Raw genomic sequence first — 16384 nt, forward strand, 5'->3', positions numbered from 1 at the left:
AATTCCAGTGTCCTGCCATGTAGGAATGACAGCACCCCAGCAGAGAGGCGGAGATGTTCTCTCTGTATCCCACTAGACTTGGGGAGCTAAATCCCTCATTTCTCTCTCCCCACACTCTGGAACCAAAGCCTCGGCACGCTCTCCCCCCCTCCCCCCCCCCCCCGGCCGTGTTAACAGTGATCCCTGCACTGCCCCATCCTAATGCAGGCTAGCCCCAGCCCCTGCTGCCCCTAGCATGCCTTCCTCTCCCCCACCCCAGTGCTGTGGCCCCTGCCCACAGCCTTCTTCCCCCCACCCCGTACCACTGCTGTGTGCCTGCTCCCCAGCCCTGACAGGAAGAAGACAGGAGCCCAGCCCCTGATGCCAAGGCTTTATTGCTGCCTCTCACAGTGTTCAGCGTCTTGTTGCTCTGGCGCAGCCAGGAATGTAAACGAAGCGGGGAGAGCAGTGTCCTGCTTCTCCAGGCTTGGTCCCAGCATTGGGGGCAGCCCTCAGGCTCCTGGGGGGAGAGAATACCCCCAGGTGGACAGGCCCCATAGTACACACGTTCTGGGAATGGGGAACTGAGTGAGGGTGGACACAGGACAGCCCCAGCCCTAAAGATGGGCTGCCTCCATTAATACCCACATGGTCCCCCTAACCCATGAGTTCCCCTGCCAGACATCCCCCCCTCCCCCCGGCCCTCATGCAATGAGAACTTCAAGGCAAGAGCCCCAATCCCAGCACCCTCCCAGCTGAGCCCCTGGGCCCTGGTGGTGGGAGCTGCCAACAGGCCCTCAGCCCTGCCCCACCACTCTGACCTGTGCTGGGCCCTGAGCAGAATCCAGGCCTGCCCCCCAGTGTTAATGAAGCAGGTCGCATTATTAGCACGCGTTAGTGCCAGGAGGTGAGGGAACCCTCTGGCTGGGCCTGGCTTGCTGGGGTCCATGTACCAGAGCTGTCCAGGCCCACAGGCAATGAGGCTTGGTCCCTGCAGTGTCTCCAGCTCAGGCGCAGCCCCCAGCCTCCTGGGAAGAGAGGGAGGCAGAGGAGAGCGAGCAGCTGTGGGGGAGGCTGCCCCCCAGCACCCGCCACTGGAAGATGCTGGTGTCCTTGCCCCCCAGTGAGACCAGGTGGCTGTCATCATTCGTGAAGCGCACATTAGTCACATGGCTCCCGTGGCCCCCATACACGTGGCTGGGCGCCTGCAAGAGAGAACAAGGGAGTGGGGTCAGGGGTGGGGACTGCCACTGGAATACCACCCCACCCAGAACCTCCAAAGTGTTCCCCAACCCCCTGGTCGAGGCTCTTGGGCTCTGCCACTACCCCCAGGACCTCCCAGAACCACCCTGATACCCCAGTTGAGATCCCCCACCCCACTCAGAACCCCCAGAGATACCCCATTCCCCTGCCCAAGATCCTACAGAGACTCCCTGATCCCCTGGGATGTCCCCCCATAGAGTCCCCAGTTCCCTGCCCAAGACCCCCTGGGCATCCCTGTGCCCCAAACCCTCAGGGCAGTCCCCAGCCAATGGGCAGAGAAAACCCTAGTTAATCTTCCCCCCATATGCCTCCTCTCACCTCAGCCCTGGGGTCAGGGGTTAATTCCCCCCCCCCCCAGTCTCAGCTTGGCCCTGGCACAGGGTTAATCCCCCCCATCCCTGCCAGTCTCACCTTGGCCCTGGCACAAGGGTACTGGAACAGATGCACCTTGCAAAAGTCGTCTGCCACAGCGACTACACGCTCGTTGTGGGAGCGGCACAGGGAGTTGATGTCTGTGCCATCCGAGCCGTCCGGCCACACACCTGCAGGGGAGACACATGACATGCACAAACTGTTAGTGCTCCTTCCTGACCATGGCTCTGAGCCCCTGGGACCCCTTCCCGCCCCCCCCCCCCCGCTACACTCTTCTCCCAGGGAGCCCTTGTACCCCAACACTCGCCCTCTCCCCCCACACCCCATGGGGCCCAACCCTCACCAAAAACGTGGAAGCCCAGCACGCAGGTGTACGATGCCCACTCCCGGTCGCGGCTCTCAAAGCGATTCCTCAACAGCTTGCAGCCGCCAGCCACATCCCCTGCAAACGGGGGAGAGATACACGGGGTTAGGGTCCCGCTGCAGCGACAGGCACTGCCACATGAGGGCACAGCTCCCAGCCACAGGTACCCAGGGGACAACACACACACTTGTCCCAGGGCACCAGAGCCACCTCCACCCATGACGGAGGTTTATGGACGGGCCCACGCACAACGAGGGCGACTCACACCCAGGCCCCAGGGTGACGGGCTCCTGAGCAGTCCCCTTCCCGGCACTCACAGTAGAGGATCTCGTAGTCTCCAGAGTTGGACATGATGAACTTGCTGTCCTTGGACCAGTCCAGGTGGGTGATGAAGCTGGAGTGTCCCTGGGGGGGAAGGGGAGGAACAGGGGCATCAAAACCAGTTACTCAAGGACCCCCCAGCCCAGCCTCAGGCACCTCCCGAGGGGGTACAATCCAAGGGCCTGGAATCATACACCCCCCTGGCTCCCAGGACCCGCCCCACATCTCCCAGAGACCCTCTCCCCTTCCCTCCTCTACCTTTGGTTCAGTGACCCACTCCACCATCCCAGTAGTCCCATCCCTGCCAGCCTCCTCCTGGCAGCCCTCTCTCCTTGCCCCCCCCTCACCGTGCAGCGGCCGAAGCGGCTGTACTTGCGCTCCCCCTCCCCCACGCTGTAGATGTAGATGAAGTTGTCGTGGGAGCCGATGGCCAGGAACTCACCATCTGCAAGGGGGAGAAAAGAGGGGTGGGAAGGGGGCCACGTGGGGGGCAGCTGCAAAAGGGGGGCAGAGGAGGGGTGGAAACAGAGCCATGGGGGAGGGGGGAGAATGGGAGGAACTTGCTGTCTCTGCAATGTGGGGAAGATGGGATGGGAATGGGAGCATGGAGTGCTGCGGGCCAGAGGGGGCCAGAGCTGCAGTGGGGGAGGAACCTGGTGGGAATGGGGCCTGCGGAGGGAAGAGGGGGGGAGCGAGGTGGGGGAGGGGCGTGGGGGTGTGGGGGTCTGACCTGGTGAATAGCGCACCACCGAGAGCTGCTCGTTCCCGTCCGAGCCCCCCGACAGCACCTGCCGTGTCTCTGTGTCCAGCACCAGCCACCTGGGGGGGCACAGGAGGGGGTCAGAGCTCCCGCAGCGCCGGACATACAGAGACAGATAGAGGACCCCACCCCAGGGAGCAGGGGCAACAGAGGGGGTGGTTTCCGACCCTGAGGGCAAATTCAGTGACCCCTTAACCCCAGGGGGCCAGACTCAGGAAGCAGGGGGCAGAGCCCCAAATCTCAGGGTGCTGCTTGCAGGGCCACCAGTAGCTCAACCCCTTTGGGTGTGACTCTGGTGGGGCGGGAAGGGCTGTCCCAGCACCCCGAGAGGCCAGAATGGGGCAATGTGTGGGTGGGGAGAGAGTTACCGTCCAGTGTTGAGTCCTACTGCCACCACCCGGCCACTGGGGTGGAAATCAGCGCAGAGCCCAGTCTCCTAGGGGGGAGAGACACCCTGTAAGGACCTTGACCCTCCTCCCATCCACCCCACCCCACCTCCTCAGGCAGTACCTCCAGAGGAGGCTCCATCCCACTGCGTCCCCAACATGCCTCCTGGGGCGGTACCTCCAGGGGGAGGCTCCATCCCACTGCGTCCCCCCATACCCCAGGGGTGGTACCTCCACAGTGAGGCTCCAGCCCATTGCGTCCCCCATCCCACCGGGGTGGTACCTCCAGGGTGAGGCTCCAGGCCGCCGTGTGCTCCCCGCTGTCCCACATGCAGACCTGCCTGTCGTGCCCGCAGGTGAGGAAGAGGCTCCGCGAGGGGTGGGTGGCCAAGCCCCACAGCTCGTCCGTGTGACCCTGCAACCAAGGAGAGCCTAAGGGGGACAGGCGGGGGCCTAGCTCACCCCTTTGTATGCTGCTCCCTATGACCTCGATCCCATCTGCCCCCCAGCCCCCAACCCCATTTGTCCCCCTTGCCATTCCACAGGGCCCTCTGCTTTCCCAAGCAGCCCCCACCCTGCTGTACCCCCAAAGCCCTCCCCAAAGCCCTCTCTTTCCCAAGCCCTCCCACAGCCCCTCAGTCTCTGTATCCCCCAGGCCCTCCAGCTCCCCGCTCACCTGGATGATGGGGGTGAAGCCAGCGGCCAGGCTGCCCCTGAGCAGCGCATTGCGCGTAGTCCCAACCAGCAGCTCGGCCCCAGGGCCCTCGACGATGGTGCGCACAGCCCCAAACTGCTCCGGGATCTGGGAGGCACAAGGGGCTGACTGAGCAGGGGTGGAGACAGCAGGAGCCACAGATCCCCCCACATGCTCACTGCAGATCCTTATCCCCACCCACGATTCCTCCAGACCCCTCCAGCAGATTCCCCTATGCCTCCTCCCACCCACAGCCTCCTGCTGCACCCCACACACGCACCCTGCAGATCCTGAGCGCCCACCCAGGACTTCTGTAGTTTCCCCAACCATGCCCCCCCACAGATCCCCAGCTCCTGCAGCCCCCTCACCGCCAAACACCCCCGTCCACCCCTGCAGATCCCCAAATCCACTACAGCACTCTCACCAACCCCCCAAACACCCTCTGCCTGCCCCTGCAGATCCCCCCACTACAGCCCCCGCACCGACTCCCAAACACCCCCAGCCCACCCTGCAGATCCCCCACCCACTACAGCCCCCTCACCTGACCCCCCAAAGGCCCCCTGCCCACCCCTACAGATCCCCAAACCCACTACAGCCCACTCACTGACCCCCCCAAACACCCTCTGCCTGGCCCTGCAGATCCCCCCACTACAGCCCCCGCACTGACTCCCAAATCCCCCCTGCCCACCCTGCAGATCCCCCACCCACTACAGCCCCCTTACTGACCCCCAAACACACCCTGCAGATCCCCCACCCACTACAGCCCCCTCACCTGACCCCCCCAAAGGCCCCCTGCCCACTCCTACAGATCCCCAAACCCACTACAGCCCACTCACTGACCCCCCCAAACACCCTCTGCCTGGCCCTGCAGATCCCCCCACTACAGCCCCCGCACCGACTCCCAAACATCCCCAGCCCACCCTGCAGATCCCCCACCCACTACAGCCCCCTTACTGACCCCCAAACACACTCTGCAGATCCCCCACCCACTACAGCCCCCTCACCTGACCCCCCCAAAGGCCCCCTGCCCACCCCTACAGATCCCCAAACCCACTACAGCCCACTCACTGACCCCCCCAAACACCCTCTGCCTGCCCCTGCAGATCCCCCCACTACAGCCCCCGCACTGACTCTCAAATCCCCCCTGCCCACCCTGCAGATCCCCCACCCACTACAGCCCCCTCACTGACCCCCCAAACACCCCCTGCATATCCCTCACCCACTACAGCCCCCTCACCGACCCCCCAAACACCTCCTGCCCGCCCCGCAGATCCCCCATCCCCATCCACTACAGCCCCCTCACTGACTCCCAAACACCCGCTGCCCGCCCCTGCAGATTCCCCAGCCCCACCCACTACAGCCCCCTCATCAACCCCCAAACACCCTCTGACCACCCCCACAGATCCCCCAATCACCTCCCCGCCAACAGATCCTGCAAGCAAATCCCCATCCATCTCTGTATCCAACTCCAGATCCCCTTGCCCAACCCCTGCATACACCCCAACCCTCCCCACAGATCCCCCTGCCCATCCTCCCTTCCAACACTGGCAGATTCTGACCCCACTCCTGCCGCCTACAATCCCCTGTGGATCCCCCATACTCAACCTCACCCCAATCCCATGCAGATGCCACCCCAAGAACCACTGCCCTGCCCCCGCTTGGGATCTGAGCCCATTGGACTTCCTACCCCACGCAGGTTCAGGGTCCCCCTCACCTCCACCTCCTGAAGCAGGGCAAGGCTGGGGCTCCAGTGCACGAGGCGCCGGTCCTTCCCGCCCCCACTCAGCACCGAGCCGTCGCGCCGCAGGCAGAGAGAGAAGATGCTGCCTTCGTGTGCACGGGTCTGACGCCCAATCTGGTAGGTCTCTGCAATGTGGGTTGGGGTCATTGCTGGGCCCTCTCCCCCCACTCCTCCCAGCCCACGGGAGTCCTGCATTCCCTCCACTCCAGGGTTCCCCCCACATCCTCACCCCCCTCCCCCAGCCTAGGGGTCTGTGCAGGCCTCCCGCCCCTGATACCTTTGGCGCCCTTGCCCAGCGTGCGGACGTCAGCGGCCGTGCGCGCCCAGGTCAGGATATTCCCCTCTGAGTCCCCAGTCAGCACGTCCCCGTTGGCATCGAACAGGAAGCACTGGATGAATTTGGGCTTCTTGTACTTCTGGAAATGGGGGGGAGAGAAGTGAATCGAGGAGGGGCTCATGGGGCAGCCAGGCCCAGCCCCTCACAGGCTGAGCCCAGAGCCCTTCCCCAGCCAGACTCAGCACAGGCCCCCGGCCAGGCTGAGAACTGCCCCCTCCAGCCAGCCCCCAGCCCCTCACCCCGAAGATGCCCTGCTTCTTGCTCAGGGTGCTGCCGCTCCAGGTCCAGAAGTAGACGTGGGATTTCCCGCTGGTGATGAAGTTGCTGCTGTCCTGGGGGTTGAACTCCACTGTGAACACAGACTCGTTGGTGCTCTGGAGAGGGGAGAGAGGGGGCATGAAAGGACAGGGGGCAACTGGAGGGTCAGGGGCATTGAGGGATTGTGGGTGCCCAGCAGGATTCTGTGTGGGGCCCCCAAAGGGTGTGGATGGGGAGACCCCTCATTGCTCCTTTCCCACCAGTGGATGACGGCAGGGGGATGCCCAGGGGCTGGGAGGGAGGGTCCCTTGCTGAGTTTTGGGGGGCACTTCTACCCCAGGGGAGTCCTCCTCCTGCAGCTAGCTCCATCCCCAGGAGAGCGGGATCGATGCACAGCCCAGCCTCAGACCCTTGGCCCAGCCTAGGGTCCCTGCGTGGTGGTGGGGGCAATGCAATGACCTCAGCTCCCCAAATATGTACAGGGTGCCATGGAGACGGCACCCAGAAAGCAGGAGCAGCACCGCAGCATCACCCAGGGAAGGAGAATGGGGGCTGCAGCCTGGGTTCTCTTCCCAACTCTGGGAAGGGAGTGGGAGCTAGTGGGTGGGAGCAGGGATGGGGGCTGGGAGTCAGGACTCCTGGGTTCTGTTTCCTGCAATGCTATGCAGCCCTGGGGTCTGCCTCCTGACTCACCTTGATCTCGGCCTGCTTGGTGCCGCGGGCACAGTCCCACACCGACAGCATGTGCTCATTGGAGTCATCCACCACGCACAGATAGGCCCCCTGGTCCTGCAGATGGCAGCCGGGAAGGACAGTTGCCAACGGGGGCTCCTCAAGGAAGGAATATGGGGACACGGGGGAATGGGGAACATGCAGGGGATGTGGGGGGGGGGCTGGATACAGGACACAAATTCATCTCCTCCCCCCCCGATTGCACAGCCCAGGCCCCCAGCACAGCCAAGGCTGACAAGGACTGGGAGGGGAGGGGAATTGGGGGCACTCCAGCCGGGTTCACCTCCTGTCAGGCTGTCCTGAGGGAATCCTGCCTCCAGAGCCCAAGGGGGCAAGGAAGGATCCAAGCTGGGGTGGGGCAATGGGACAGCGTGGGGCAGGGATTTGAGTTGGGGGTGGAGAAAGGGAGGGCAGAGAGACGTGAGGCCAAGGGGGGGCAGAGCTAGCGCTTGGACTCACAGCAGTGGAGAAGGCAAGGGAGCCAACGCCCCGCTCGAAGCTCCCCAGGCCGATCTGCTGCAGGGTGAGCAGCGTGGAGGAGTCCCAGATGTGCACGAAGGGCTGCAGGGGCTGCAAGAGAGGAGATGGGTCAGGACAGGGACAGACACAGGAGCTGGGGGGTGTCAGGGACCGGGGGGGCAGGTCCAGGAGACAGGGCCTCCTGGACAGGGACCCTGCGGTAGGTCTGGCCTCCTGCACTGAGACCCCTGCTCTCCCCACCCTGTGGGGCCAAAGCCCAGGGCATGGCAGGGTTTCTCACCCGGCTTTCCAGGAAGCTGGCTCAGTGGGACTTCCCTAAATCCCGCTCTGGGACAGCCCTGCAGGATCTGTCCCCCCTCTGTGGGTACCTTGCCATCCTTGTCCACTCCAGCAGTCTGCCCTGTGGCCACGCGCACTCTGTCGGGATGCACAGCCAGGCTGCAGGGGAGAGATGGGGGGAGGGGGGGTTATTGGCTCAAAAACTCAGGGGCCACAGCCAGGGTGGAGACTAGCCTGGGACCCCCACACGTGCCCTTGCTGCAGTCAGTGCCTGCTGTGCCCTTGCCCTCCACTTCAGTCCGTGCCACCATGTACTCTCCCTCTGTCGTAGTTGGTGCTTCCCAGCAGCTCTGTGTCTCAATGTACTCCCCATCTCCTTCAGTCAGTGCCCCCCAGGCCCTGGCCATCAGTCCACACGCCCCCTCGCACACCATCAGTGCTGCCCTGTGCACTCCCCCTCGCACGCCGTTGGTGCTGCCCCGTGCACTCCCCCTTGCACGCCGTTGGTGCTACCCCGTGCACTCCCCCTCGCACACCATCAGTGCTGCCCTGTGCACTCCCCCTCGCACGCCGTTGGTGCTGCCCTGTGCACTCACCATCGCACACAGTCGGTGTGGCGCAGGTAGTGGCGCTGGCTGCGGTGCTGGATGTGGTACAGCACCACCACACAGGCGATGAAGTAAACCAGCTCCCCTGAGGCCAGCACGTAAAGATTGGAGCGGCTGTCCCGGCCGCGGTACCCATAGCTGGGCAGGCCCGTCAAGGAGCACAGAGGGGAGCAAGGGGGCCAAGCCAGCCAGCCCCAGGGCTGGGGAAACAGAGGGGGACAGCGCACCTCGGGGGATGTGATGATTGGGTGGGAGCGCAGCACCCTCTGGGGGATCACAGCGCACCCTGTGGGACTGCAGGGGGGGCTGGGAGCACAGTGCACCCTGGGGTGGGGGGGCGGGAGTGCCGCACTCTCTGGAGGGGGGTACAGTGCACCCGGGGGGGGGGGCAGGAGCACAGTGCCCTCTGGAGGGGGGGCACAGCGTGCCTGGTGGGGGGCGGGAACACAGTGCCCTCTGGAGGGAGCAGGGGGCATAGTGCTCTATGGGGAGTAGTGCTGCCTGGGGCAGGGCAGGTGCGGGCTGTGGGAGGGGGGTATTGCCCTGCTGAAGGATACACCCAGTCGAGCTGCAGGTGCTCAGCAGGCAGCTCCGCACGCAGCTCCTCGTAGTGGGAGATGCCCGATGGAATGTACATGGTGATGGGCCGGCCCCGCAGGAACATCTTGATCGAGAGGCCCTCTGGAGGTTAGCGGGGGTGGGAGGGAGACAGGTCACAGCCAGCGCCATCCCCCCAGCCCCATCCCATGCAGCCTGCCCACGCTTACCCCGTCCAACCCCCTGCCACCTCCACCCACCCCATCCACCGCATCCCCCAGAGCACCACACTCCCAGGCCATCCCACCACCCCCCCGGCTCCACCCAATCCCTCCCCACTCCATCCCATTCACCAGTCCCACACACACCTGACCTCCCACACCACCATCCCCTGGGCTTGCGCCCCTGCGGCACCTCATCTCACAAGCCCCATCAGAAACATGCACTGGGTCCCATCCCCCCATGGCTCCAGCCACCCAGGGCAGCCTCCAATGCCTGTCCCAGTAGCCTCACCAAGGTTGTAGGTCCCACGCCGAGACCCCAAGGGCCCTGCAAGGAAACAGGGAGCATCAGGAGATTTTGGACCATGTGTGGCGGCACCAAGGACCAGGGCAAGGGGCTGAATTCCCACCACCACCACCACATGCCCTCCCCACACTGCCCAGGACCCTGGCACCAGTGAAATGACACCCCCTGGGCACTGACCACAACTCAGATTCCCCACAGCTCACCTGGGCTCAGGTTAGGGTCCTTCATCCGGCTGGAAGGGAAAAGCAGAGCATCAGCAGGGCGGGCTGTAGGGAGTGGGCTCTGGCTCTAACTGTGGGGAGTGGAGCAGGGGGAACTCTATGCAGCAGGGTGCGTGTGTGTGTGGGGTGTTCCAGCAGGGATCGCGGCAGAGGGCAGGGGATGTGGGGGGAGGGCTGTTCCCAGCAGGGGTCACCGCAGGGAGTGTGGGGCTGTTCCCAGCAGGGATTGTTGTGGGGGACAGGGTGTGTGGGGGAGGGGGGGCTGTTCCCAGCAGGGATCGCTGTGGGGGACAGGGTTTGCGGGGGGAGCTGTTCCCAGCAGGGATCGTTGTGGGGGACAGGGTGTGCTGGGTGGAGCTGTTCCCAGCAGGGATCGCTGTGGGGGGCAGGATGTGCATGGGGAGGGCTGTTCCCAGCTGGGATCACCACAGGGAGTGGGGGGCTGTTCCCAGCAGGGGACACTGGTTCGGGGCGGGGGGGGGGTTTGGAGTGTCCCTACTTCTCCAGGCTGCTGGAGCGCGTGAGCAGGTTGGCGGAGGATGCTGCCTTCTTGCTAAGGCGCTGCCGGGCCTTGACCTTGTCAGGCTTGTCGGAGGAGCTGTTCCTGCGCAGGCTGGGGGGAAGAGGGAGTGGTAAGCAAAGGGTTAACTACATGCACCGGGGCGGTCAGCATGAGCCATCCCCCAGTTCCCCAAGGCATGAACTCCCTTTTTCCACATCAATCCACTCACACCCCATCTCAGGCAAAGGGGAGAATGGGGCTCTTTGTTCAGCGATTCCCCCTGAGGATCTCCCCACCCTGGCTCCCCTGTGCGGGGGACCTAAGACACAGACAGAGTCTGATTTTACCAGCCCCACAGTTCAGGCTGCACTGGGGGATGCGGCTGGGCACATCAACTGGAAACAGAGCCCAGGAATCCTGGTTCCCAGACAGCTTCCTTCACCCTCCACCTTCTGGCCCCCGTAAACACACACTCACCCACTAGACCCCAATCCCCACCCAGAGCCCTGGCTTCCACACCCCTGCTGTAACCATTAGACACCACTCCCCTCCCAGAGCTGACAATAGAGCCCAGGTATCCTGGTGCCCCCTCTGTCCCCCACTCACAGCTCTTTCCTGGTGCCTTTCAGGGCATGGACCGCTGGCACTGGGGAGGCCGTGGCACTGTTGCTGCTGCTCCCCTCGGATGGGGGCTCCGGGGATAGCATCTCCTCCCTATGGAGCTGACTCTCAGGGGGCTGGCTGCCATTTGCACTGCCCTGGAGTGGGGCGGCAGCTTCACAGTCGTGGGGAGGCTCGGAGGAGTCCTGGGAAGGCCCTGCTCCCAGTATGTCGGGGGCTGAAGCTGGCTGGGCCAGGCCTAGTGGACTGTGAGGCATCCCCAGGGCATTTGGCTCTTCTGCCTCAACCCCGATCCCTGGCGGGGTCCTGTGGCTGGGGCTCCAGCCCCACTTCACGTCCAGCAGGGCCGACTCGTCAGTCTGGGTCCCGGTGCTGATGGGGGCGCCCAGCGGGCTCCCTGCACCCAACTCCTCATGGCACACAACTCCCGATCCGGGCACTGGGCTGTGAACCAAAGCACCACAGCATGGGCAGAGAGAACGCCCCGTGGGGTGGGAGACCCCTCAAGTGCCCACCTCACCCCCCTCAACCTGCCCACACTGCCTGCCCCAAAACCTCTTACCCCTCCAATCCCCCAGACTTGACCCCATGGCCTCTGCCTACTGTCTCCCCAAAATACCCCCATTGCCCCCCATCCCCTCTTCACTCCCATCTGGGGGGCTTGCCCTGGAGTCCCCTCCCCAGAACCTGGCACTCCCTCCCCCCTCAGTACTGATCCTGAACCTCAGGGTCGTGCCTGCCTCATGGCTCTGGCCCCCTCCCTGTCCCTAAGCCAGAAGTCCCTGGGGTCCCTGCACCAGGGTGGGGGCACAACCTGGGTGATACCTGCAGCTGGCAGTCAGTGGGATCCAGGATGCCCCATGGCCCAGCGAAGGATCCAGGAACAGCCGGGTGTCTGGGACGGCATCATTCACTGCAGGGAAATGACAGAGAAATGTCAGCCCCATGAGAAACCCCAACTCCCCAGATCACTCTAACGCTGCCCTCCACAGTGCCCCGACTGCTCCTGCCCTGTGTCCTACAGCGCCCTCTTCTGGGAGAGCCTGGGGCTGGAGTAACCCGGAGCTCCGCCCACAGCCAGCACTCCTGCCCTGCTCCATGCAGCGCCCGCTGCTAGACTCCTAACCCAGTTCCTTTGTATCCCACCTGCCAGTAGCTGCTGCGTGAGGAGTGGGATCTGCTGGTCGTAGAGGCTGAGTCTCCGCAGCGCGTCAGCCAGTGCTGATTTCACCAGTGTCAGCTCCTCCTCCTGGCTCTGCAACCGGAGTTCCAGGCTGGCCAACCGGTCAGGGCGCAGGGCTGAGATGGTCTCATCTAGCAGGGGCAGCATCAGAATCGTTAGCTCCAGTCACTTGGGCAGGTTCCTGCCCCCAAACCAGATCCCCCACTCTAACCACTAGACCTCACACCCCTCCCAAAGCAGGGACAGAACTCAGGAGTCCTGAACCACAGCCCCCTGCTGCTCTAACTTGCTAGACCCTATGCCCCTTCCAGAGCTGGGGATAGAACCCAGGAGTCCTGACCCACAAGCCCCTCCTCTAACCTCCTCACATGGAATGGAGCCCCGAAGACCCCTAACACCCAATCTTGAGAGACAGGGAAGCTGATGCCAGGGAGAAGGGGCTGGACAGTGCCTGCTTACAGGGGCCGCTCCCCACCCCAACACCCCCTGCTGCATGATGGGGCAAGGACCAAAGCACTACTTCTACCCAGGCCAGCCCCAGCGGATGAGCCCCCACAGGGAGGATTGAGAAGGAGCAGGAAGCCCAGGCTGAAAAGGGCTGGGGGCTCTGTGCAGGGCCAGAGGGAATGGGATCCTGCCCCTGAGGGTACCCCCCACATACACACACTTGGGGCAGCTCTCCGAGCAGACTCCAGCAGGATGCGCTGAGGACATCCACCCCCACTGCCCCAGGCCCCCAGCCCTGGACAGGCCCTGCTTTGTCCCCAGGGAGCTGCAGCCCCAGCCAAACACAAAGCTGCTTTCTCAATGGCATTTACAACTCCCCCAGGCACCAGCCTGACAGCCCAGCCCCAGCCAGAGAGGGGAAGGCGGGGGGGGGGGGGGGGGGGGGGGGGGAGGGAGCAGCCTGGCAAGATGCTGGTCAGGAACGCCAGGAGTTGGGCAGGCCAACTGGCCAAGCACCAGAGCGGGAGGGGCTGGGCTGGGCACCATGGGACCCCACCATCTCCCTTCCAGAGCTGGGCTAGAACCCAAGAGCTCTGGCTCCCAGCCTCCCTTGCTCTAACCACTAGCCTCCAGACCCCTCAGAGCTGAGGCTAGAACCCAGGCATCCTTGGCCTATCCTGCGCCTTAAACCACAGAGCTGCTTTTTCTAGCAGTTCCTCGCAGGAAGCCGCACCCCCCACCCACCCCCAGGGAAACACGTTGGGTGACATTTTTGGGTGAGGTGCTCAGCTTGGCATTAACCCTTCGGGGCCTGGTGCTCCCTTGCCAGCTGCAGGGGGAGATGTAGGACTGGGTGCTGGGGAATGGGGTTGCTGCCCTGGGGGTCTCCCAGCACTCTGATCCCGCTCAGTTCTGCAATCTCTGGGCCCATGGCAGCTTCCTCCCTGCTCTGGGGGGGGGCGAAGAAGAGGGCAGTGCCAGGGGGCTGTGGCTGGGCACTGAGCATGGCTGTGGTGAAAGTCTTCTGTCTGGGGACATGGGGCAGATGGGCTCAGCCACCCAAACCCCCACCTCTTCCGGCTGCCACCTGGAGAGAGGCCCATGGGGAGCAGGGGCCAGGCCTGGGGGATAGACCCAAAACTTGTGGGGAGAGGGGGAAGAAGGGGTCAGCTTGAGGGATGGGTCCAGGGGCAGGCCTGGGGAATAGGCCTGGAGCTGGTGGGGGGCAGGCCTGAAGGAGTGTGGGGCTGAGATGGGTGCTTTCCCATCTCCTAGCTTCCCTCCACCAGCAGCACATTTGTCTACGTGGGCCCCTAGGCTGGGCCCAGCTTGGGTTTGGTGCCATCAGTAGGACAAGCTGGGTCTGGGGAGATGGGATTTGGGGGGCGGGCCCTGAGTTTATGAATCTAACATCCCCCACCCCAGTCAACAAAGCCCCTGAACCCAGCCCTCAGCCCTGGTCCTGCCCCACTGGGGACGTGCCCCCTAGGGGTTCTGTTCCCTGGACATGGGGACTGCCCAAGGGTGCTGGAACAATTTTCATAGTGGGGGTGCTGACAATGGAAACCAGGTATTTGGCTAGGGTGACCAGACAGCAAATGTGAAAAATCAGGATGGGGGTGGTGGGTAATAGGAGCCTATATAAGAAAAAGACCCAAAAATCGGGACTGTCCCTATAAAATCGGGACATCTGGTCATTCTATATTTGGCATTTGTTATTACTACTTCAAGCACCCCCAGCACACCTATTTCTACCACCACTGGGACTCCCGGCTGGGCTGCGGGGGGGCGGGGGGGGGGAAGCGGGTAAGTCACCCCCCCCCCCACATGTGGGTATGGGATCTGTGCCACAACATGAATCCCAGCAGGGACTGGCTAGAGCTGGAGGGGGGACGACAAAGGGGCCTGTTAGTTTCTGTGCCCCTGATGGGCAGACCGAGGCTAGACAGAGCCCCCGGTCAGGACCCAAGTCCCTGGCCCTCTGTACACAAGGAGGAGCAGCGGGGTGGAGTTGAGGGAGCAGCTGCCAGTGGGAGGTGGGGCAGGACGCCAGGACTGATGGGACCTTTGGACCCAGTGCAGGATGCTACCCAGCACTGCAGGGACCTTTGGACTCAGAGTGAGGGGCGAGGCCAGCCCCAGGCCAGGAGCCCCACCAGCCCAGTGGTCCAATGGCAGGAGAGCCCTGTAAAGCAGCAGAGTTGGAGTAGGGGACCAGACAGACACCACCTGAACTCCCTCCTCTGCACCCCCTAGTTCTGACCATTGACCTGACATCCCCCTCTCCATTCTCCCCCCATCCCCCATGTCTCTGGGCTGGGTTGCCTTGGCGCTGGCTGGGCTTCCTCCTGGCTTCAGGATGGTTAGGAAGCACTGATACTTCAACGGGGGAGGTACCAGGGGTACTATGGGGAGCCAACTATCCTGCAGAGAGGGGGCACACAGCCCCACTGCAGATGCTATGCCAGCCTGTCCAGAGATGGAAGGAGCCCAACTTTGCAGTTAAGGGACTGGACTGGGAGCCAGGATGCCCGGGTTCTATCCCCAGCTTCAGGACGTGGGGTATTGTGGCTTGGAGGGGCGCTAGGAACCAAAACTCTTGGGTTTATTCCCAGCTCTGTGTGTGTCCCTGGGAATCTTTCTGGGCCTCAGTTCCCCCATCTGTGAAATGGATAAAGCCATGGCAGCTAGTGAGGCTGAGTCACTGTGGAGAGAAAGGTGCAATGGGGCAGGGGGGGTTGGCAGGTTGGGGGTATCAGAGAGATGGGGACCCCAAAGAGGAATTTAAAACTCTGTCCTAGGAGGAAGTCTCCCACTCCCCCCCAGCACAACATGCATCCCCACACACACAACCCCTGCCTTCTTATGCACACCCCAGCACCCTCCTTATACACACCCACCCAGCCCACTCCCCTCCACACGCAGTGCCCCCCAATAACTGAGCCCCCAGCCCCTTCCCAGGCAGTGAATTCTCCTCCACACAGACCCCCCACACAAAGTACACCCCCTTTCCACACACCCCCGAGTGCCCTGCATGCAGCCAACACCCCCACCCATCTGCAAACACAGAGCACCCTCCGACTGACCCATAACACCTGCATCCCCACAATACACCCCGTGGACCCCAAAACACCTGCATCCCCACCCCGACTACTTGCACACCTTGCACCCCCACATAACGCACGCCACACACACTCCCCATGCACCCCAACCCGCCCCGCCAGGCCCCCGGCTCCCACCCGCACAGCGCCTCCTCCAGCCCCCGATCCGCTAGCGGGCCCCGGGCGGAACACGGGCCCCTGGCGGTCCGGAGCGCGGGGGAGCCGCGCCTCGGAGCTGGCAGCTTGGCCGGGCCCCCGGCACTCACCCGCGGGGCTGTGGTTCGAGCACCGGTCCATCGCGCCGCGGGCCATGCGCCCCTGGCGCCCCGACTCGCCGTGTGAGCGCCAGGGAGGCAGCGAGCGCTGGGGCCGCGGCTCCCCCACCCCAGGAAGCGGCGCGCCGTGTCATTTCCCCTTCGCAGCCCGGGCCCGATCCCGGTGTGACTCCGGATTCGCTCGGCTTGGGGCAGGCAGCGGGGGTTAACGCTTCGCTGCCCGGAGCCGGGAGCCACTCCAGCGATAAATCCGGAGGCGCGAGTTGTGGGACGAAGGGCCCAGGAACTGAGAGCCCCCAGAGAGGAAGGGCACCCAGAGAGACAAGGCATGGTGGGGAACGGAAGGGGACCCAGGAGTCCTGGCTTCCTCAACCACTAGACCCTACATTCACTCC

At 63.8% G+C, this 16384-nt stretch overlaps 1 protein-coding gene across 4 annotated transcripts; it reads right to left on the reverse strand.

Moving 5' to 3' along the window:
- Nucleotides 1-355: 355 nt before the first annotated feature.
- On the reverse strand, nt 356-16155 carry EML3 (EMAP like 3). 4 transcript variants are annotated; one of them, XM_005289247.4, is made up of 24 exons: nt 15981-16155; nt 12130-12297; nt 11809-11896; nt 10969-11427; nt 10360-10473; nt 9843-9871; nt 9625-9660; nt 9132-9255; nt 8563-8712; nt 8056-8125; nt 7667-7777; nt 7169-7264; nt 6457-6591; nt 6158-6296; nt 5854-6005; nt 4122-4247; nt 3729-3860; nt 3428-3495; nt 3030-3118; nt 2647-2744; nt 2296-2383; nt 1958-2056; nt 1654-1784; nt 356-1184 (listed from the first exon to the last, which is right to left on the reverse strand). In XM_005289247.4, exons 1-24 carry the CDS (start codon nt 16024-16026, stop codon nt 987-989), a joined length of 2946 nt encoding a protein of 981 aa, XP_005289304.1. In that variant the 5' UTR covers nt 16027-16155; the 3' UTR covers nt 356-986. The 4 variants fall into 4 exon arrangements, with proteins under 4 accessions (XP_005289304.1, XP_065407226.1, XP_042705554.1 ...); XM_065551154.1 differs by lacking the exon at nt 15981-16155 and adding an exon at nt 12832-12945; XM_042849620.2 differs by lacking the exon at nt 3729-3860 and having other exon boundaries at nt 15981-16095.
- Nucleotides 16156-16384: the final 229 nt, after the last annotated feature.

The sequence above is a fragment of the Chrysemys picta genome, chromosome 7 (assembly GCF_011386835.1).
Source record: "Chrysemys picta bellii isolate R12L10 chromosome 7, ASM1138683v2, whole genome shotgun sequence".
Classification (NCBI taxonomy): domain Eukaryota; kingdom Metazoa; phylum Chordata; order Testudines; family Emydidae; genus Chrysemys; species Chrysemys picta.

What these genes read in the sequence shown, in the direction of transcription:
- EML3 (XM_065551154.1), bottom strand. Translation starts at nt 12,880, where the DNA reads ATGTCCTCAGCGCATCCTGCTGGAGTCTGCTCGGAGAGCTGCCCCAAG. An exon ending in GAGTGGACAAGGATGGCAAG is followed by an intron (nt 7,778 to 8,055) that starts GTACCCACAGAG and finishes CCTCTCTTGCAG; the next exon opens with CCCCTGCAGCCCTTCGTGCA. An exon ending in AGAAGCAGGGCATCTTCGGG is followed by an intron (nt 6,297 to 6,456) that starts GTGAGGGGCTGG and finishes CCCCATTTCCAG; the next exon opens with AAGTACAAGAAGCCCAAATT.